This window comes from Xiphophorus hellerii, chromosome 3 (genome assembly GCF_003331165.1).
Source record: "Xiphophorus hellerii strain 12219 chromosome 3, Xiphophorus_hellerii-4.1, whole genome shotgun sequence".
Taxonomy (NCBI): domain Eukaryota; kingdom Metazoa; phylum Chordata; class Actinopteri; order Cyprinodontiformes; family Poeciliidae; genus Xiphophorus; species Xiphophorus hellerii.
In genome coordinates, this window is record NC_045674.1 from 13702968 (window position 1) to 13709178 (window position 6211).

General features: G+C 40.0%; 1 protein-coding gene across 2 annotated transcripts; it reads left to right on the top strand.

Annotated features, from left to right (window-relative positions):
* The first annotated feature begins 889 nt into the window (after window positions 1-889).
* On the top strand, window positions 890-5552 carry nat14 (N-acetyltransferase 14 (GCN5-related, putative)). 2 transcript variants are annotated; one of them, XM_032559467.1, is made up of 4 exons: window positions 890-1101; window positions 1487-1661; window positions 1741-2046; window positions 3426-5552. In XM_032559467.1, exons 2-4 carry the CDS (start codon window positions 1581-1583, stop codon window positions 3864-3866), a joined length of 828 nt encoding a protein of 275 aa, XP_032415358.1. In that variant the 5' UTR covers window positions 890-1101; window positions 1487-1580; the 3' UTR covers window positions 3867-5552. The 2 variants fall into 2 exon arrangements, with proteins under 2 accessions (XP_032415358.1, XP_032415359.1); XM_032559468.1 differs by lacking the exon at window positions 890-1101 and adding an exon at window positions 1108-1235.
* Window positions 5553-6211: the final 659 nt, after the last annotated feature.

The following is a 6211-nucleotide window of genomic DNA, read 5'->3' on the forward strand; positions in this document are numbered from 1 at the left end:
TACATTTACTATATGGTGTTACTTATATTTATTTCGGTTAATTTTGATTATTATTATTGCTTACAGCTAATAAAAATTCTAAATTCAATTTTAAGAAAATTAGAATCTAAATAAAACCTTTTTTTATATATATATATTAAACTGTCAGCCTCCTGGAAAGTATGACATTCTTCCTCCAGACTCTGGAACCTTGATTTTCAGATGTGATTTAAAAAATTTACTTTCATCTAAAATTACTCAACAGCAGTTGAGTCCTCCTTAGCTACTCAGGTAAGGAGCTTCTGACTTGGGAGTGGGGTTAAGGAATGACACAAGCAATGTGACTGCTCTGGCCCAGAACCTGGATATGTTTGTCAGTGGTGACTTGAAGCTGCAGTCTGAACCGTAATTGGACTTGTGAGAATTTGTCAGTGACTGTCAAGTCAGCAGGCTTCCCATTATTGTGTGGTACATAATATTCATGTGTGAGAAACTTTTTTTAAATGAGCTGCAAGTCATACAAAATCAAATTAATCGATTGATCTCTCGGTATTTTTTTTACAGGAAATATTTTTAAACTAAAAAATTAATCTTTCGTGCAAGTGAGGAAAACGTGTGGCAATCTTCTTTCAGCCGGCTGACAGGGAGTGTGCAGCAACAGGTAGAGGGCAACAAGTAGCCAGCCATAAATCTGCATGACAAGGATTTTATTATTACTCTTTGTTAGTATATTAAAATCTGCAGTGTTAGTTAGCTTTTAGTTCCATATGGTCATAAAAATGTAAGTAACATTTTTAAAACAGAAATTGGGCTTGTAATACGCATTTTCAGTCATCTTCATTAAATATTTACGTTTAACAGGTAACGTTGTCTACGCAGTTGGGTATTCCGGTAGCGTCTGCGCAATGCGGGTCGTACGTACGCAAATGCCGTAAATAGACCCAGACACCACTCGAAAATGGACCGTAAAACAGAAATAGGTTGGATTCAGAAATGCGCTCTTTTCGTACGCAGAGGCGTTGTGATCATTCAATAAGATTCGCACGGACTGTTTACAAACAGAAGCTCATAAGTTGTTTATTTGCGGCATCTGAGCTGGATTTGAGCCGCAACGTGCAGAAGGTAAGCGGAGCCGTGGTGGGTTCAGAGCTGCTGCAGTGTTACGGAATGACCATATATGGGGTTGAACCAGATCATTTAGCTCTGATGGTAGCTGCGGGAAGCTAAAGCGAAAGGAAGCAAAATACACAGTAATGGTACGACATAAATTAATCCATCATAATCCTCTGCTTAGCTTTCTTGATTTGCAATGCTATAACTGTTCATGCCGCACAAAAACGCAAAAATACATGAAATCATTTAAAATAATAAAAAAAAAAAGTATATATATTTGTGTTAACCAGCCTGTCAGTCAGGCTAAACTGGGATTGAATGCATGTCCTAGCATAAGTTCAGTCTTTTCAAGTGTGCTTTTTAATCATGCATTCCTCACTAAAATGTGTTGCAGGCTCTCTGTTTACATGTGGTTGCTGGGCTTCACAACACACCACAGGTAGAGTCGGTGGTGCCAAGGGCCTCCTGTCAAAGCACAAACTCTGAACATGGTGAGGCTGGAGTTGGACCAGGTGGTAATGAGGAGGATGAAGGAGGACGACATTGAAGTAGTGAAAGCCCTTGTTAAGGTTAGCTGAGTTCCTTTCATTTAAAAGCTATCTATATATTTTTTGTATGCTCTTTCAGTTTGAATCTTTTTCCTACCAGGAAGGCTGCGAGGGCACTGAGAACCGTCTCATCTTACACATCCTCACACGTCCACTCTGCCTTTTCATCCTGGCTGTTTTCTCCTCGATCCTGCGCTGCCTTGTTCACTCTTTCATCCTGGCCCTCGCTATCCCTGTGTTCCTGCTGATTGTTTTTCTCAAGATCACTATGCCACGGTCAACGGGGGTCCTGGGCAGCAGTCGCCCCTACTGGGACTACGTTGGCAGTAGCTACAGAGGCCAACAGGATGAGACGCTACAGAATCCTTACTGCAGGATCAGTGGGAAAACACCAGGAACAAAAAAGGTGATTATTGCCCAAAATAAGTTGTGTTTACTTAAATGTATATAAATGTTTTTATAGATTTTCATTTGTGTTCAGACATGTAGCTCATGTTATTGATTACCATGATCAAGAGCAACATTGAGAGACAAGAAATAATATGATGCACAAGGCAGTCGAGAATGGTGCTGAAAGTTTCCAAAGAGTGATGAAATTCTCGCATGACAAATTGGCCAACCTAGAAAAAAAAATATTGCATAGTCTAAACGCTCCAACTTCAGTTTCTAAAATGAAGATTTATATTATGATGTAAGGATGATGGTGTAAGGACAAATGTTTTCAGGTAGCAATAGCTCGGAGATCCCTCAAACTGGCCCTCTAACAAGGCATTTAAAAGCGCCCTGTGGAGCGCCAAGTCTATTAATAAAAACCGGTGTGATAAATGGCTACTTATGACAAAATTTGTCATTTAAAACAATATTTCTGTATTACCCACACATCAGCAAAATAGCCTACGTTTTATTAGCCAGCCAAGCAAATAGTCGTGCAAGTCTCACTTTAATACACACAGTTTGTTTTACTGATGGATGTTGCACCACAGTAATGTAGGTGTCAACGGTTTATTCTGAAGACAACATCTGTCACTCTATACGTCCATTCAAAGTTAGTTTCCCTACAACAACAAGTAAGTTGTCCCTAAAATGTCCCTTCAAGATTATGATGCATATTGACAACTGAATGAAAGATGAAGTATCACTCTTTTACTTGGCTCATACACGGTGGAAAAATAAATCTTTCGTGCTGACATAGGATCTATTAAAACACAACACAGCTGCAAAGAAAACACATTTACTTACCTGAAAATCCCTGTAGGTGCACAAAAACAGATATGGTTGCCTTGGTGGTCTGTCTGTTAACTCCCAACTTGAACTGTCTGTTTTGTGTCCTCTTTCCTCAGGTTTGGGTTATTATGTCCCTTAATCCAAGATTCCATTTGTTTCATAATCTCGAGGCAAAAAGTATTTAAAGCAGAAAAACTGCTTTTGGGGGAGTGAGGACAAATCAATGAATCATTTCCTGTGTACACTCTCTTTGTAGAAGGAGTGTTCACTACATGTTTTTGTTGTGTCACCGATAAGCGGCCACACATCTGTTCAGCATGCCCCAGTTGAAAGTTGAAGTTCTCTTCTCCGTTTAAGGGCTTCAAGATGGTGGGGTAACGAATGCTATGTCATCATAATTATATGAAAGAGCATTCACTTTGATAAACAATGCAGAGACTTGATTTGTGTTTCATGCTTTTAGGTTTTTCAAGGACTTCTGTCTCTAAAATACGGTGCTATCTGGTCATTAGCTTTTGCATCCGAACATCGCACACGTGTAAAATCTCATTTTTTGTTCAGCAACGGCGCAGACTTGGATGCAAAGACAAAGACAAGGAAACATCATCAGAGAAGATCACTGCAGAGAGAGAGCAAGCAGCAGGTCAGGTGTGGGTGGCAGACTGCGAAGGGGATATCGTGGGCTGCGTCTTCCGTGAGAGCGAGACACGTCCGAGTGTGAGGAGGATCTGCAGGCTTGTGACGGGCTGCTGGTACCGCAGGGAGGGTCTGGGTCGTCTTCTGGTCCAGAGTCTGGAGCTGAAGGAGAGGGAGAGCGGCGCACGTAGGGTGTACGCACACATACCCTACCCGTCCAAAGTAGGCGAAGCCTTCTTCAGGAAAGTGGGCTATCGGCAGCTTGGTGAGGCTGATGAAGAAGATGACGATGAGATGAAGAACGAGACCCCAGAGAGAGGTCTTATGGGGTACCCTCTCACTAAGGTGTTCTACAAAGACTTGTGATTGACAATCGAGTCAAAGCAATTAGAATAACGGCATGTTTACTTGTTAACCCTTGAATTATGCGATATTAATGAAAGTATTTATTTATCATGTGCGTCGGCGCTATTTAATTTTAAATGACATCTCCATTTTGATAAAGAAATCGGTTTCTCTTTGTTTATTCATGCAAAAAAGACATTGCAAAGTCTGAGATGTGCTGTACTTTGCACTCGTTTGATCAAGTAAATCATTTCTGTCAAGTCTGTTTCTTTATCTTGCATCCACTCGTCTCTTTTGTCAAGCACCTCAACGCAACAATGCAATGCATTTGAACGACTGAAGGCGTTCGCTCTGGTGTGAAACGATAGAGATGTGTAGGTGTTTGTACAGTTACTGTAGAGGAAGTGTGTGTGGTTTATGTGAATGTGCAGAATTTATCTTTGATCTCAGCGCTCGTCTGTTGCTGCTCACCTTCACACTCACAGAGATTGTGACTCTGCAGAAACAACCGATGCTCCCTTTTGTTTCTTTAATCCTTGCAGTTTTGTTACATTTTAGATATTGAACAACAGGTTTTATATTAATTCTTAAATGTTTGTGGTATTCAAAGGTTTCTTCATATTTTTTCATGTTAAAGTAAGCGCAATCTCGTTTTACCATATCAGTGAAATGTTGCAACACTTGTAACCAGAGACAATAACTGTTTGATACCTTTTGAAAGTATTCACACCCCTTGAGCTTTTACATATTTTATCACATCAAAATCATACATTGTGGTATATAAGGATTTTTCATGTGACAGACAAACTCAAGATGGCACACAACTGAGAAGGAGGAGGAAAATGATGCATGTCTTTTAAGAATTTTTGCAATCAAAAATCTAAAAACAAGTGTGCTATGCCTTCATTTCTAGTCATGCCCTCCACAAATCTGGTCAGAAACGTAGCCAGAAGAAGGCAAACAGAAAGGTTTTCAGGTCATACAAGCCTGAAATTGAACTTTCTGACCTAGATGCAGACACTGTTTGTTCTGAAAAACTACCACTGCAGATGAACTGGAAGTCTGCATCTCTGTGATTAAAAGCTTGGAGGCAGCACCCTTCTGTGGAGATGTTTTCCTTTATCTGGGTGAGGAAAAATGGAAACCTGCCGGAGGATGCAAAAGACATGAGATGGAGGCACAGCTTCACCTTCCGGCCGCGAAACCTAAGCAAACAGTCAAATCAATGACGGGATGGGTTATATACAAGTTTATTTATTTTAAATATCTCTGTATAAAATGGCCAAGTCAAAGTCGTCACTGCAATCCAAAAAGGAATCTTTGAAAAGGCTTAAAAATTGCTGCCTACAGACATTCTCCATCCAGTCTAACAAAGCTTGAACTGTTTTGCAAAGAAGAATAGACAAAAATTTCGGCCCTGCTGCTTCACAATCATGCACTGGTTGATGTTGGCCTATAATATAAAACACTAGAGCAACGCATTAAAGTTCATGGTTATAACATATAAAGAAATGAGAAAAATGTTCAAGAGGTATGAATACTTTTGTAAGGCAGATCGTGTATGATTTTAAGGATAAATGTTGCAGCTCGTGATTGCCACAACATTGTAAAGATTAATTCCGAACATTGCAGGTTATAACCTGGTTTCCTTTTTGATTGTTTATAATTTACAGATTAAAGTGCAATGCAATAAACATATATACATAAGGTCTCTGAGTTAGGCGTGAGTGTGGTTTGCAGGTGACTGTCAGCTTATGTGAGAGTGAAAATGCACACAACCCTCCCCCTGCCTGAGGCTAACCTTAATATGGTTAGCAGCCCTCATGTTTTCCTCAATGCGAATCTACCCTCCTCCTAACCACAGACATTGTCAATGCAGCGTCAGTGCGGCACCAGTAAACACCACAGGATGTCTATACAATGCACACGTGTGTGAGAAGAAGGTATTTGACACCTGGTGTGGAGACAAAAATAGGCCCCAAGTGAAATGCAAACTCATGCATGCTTCAAAATGCTTTAAAAAGTGCAAATGAGAAAGATTATGAAATAGTGAATACAGTGTTGAATCCATAAAGTTGTGCATCCTTGAAGCGATTTGCATTAAAAAAAAACAACATAAATTTAAACTCGATTGTCACAAAAAGCCACTTTTTACTGTAGCTATAATCTCAAAATTAGTCAAACCTTTCACAACTAGCATCTTTAGTGTTTACTACACCGACCGTTAGCTGTTATGACCTGCTGCACACCTGATTCATGGATGACACCAGCTTCTGGCTGCATTCCTGAGGGATTTTAGCTCACTCTGCATTGGCGAACTAGACGTTCATTAATATTCTTGGGTTTGTGTGCTGACAGCAAATGTT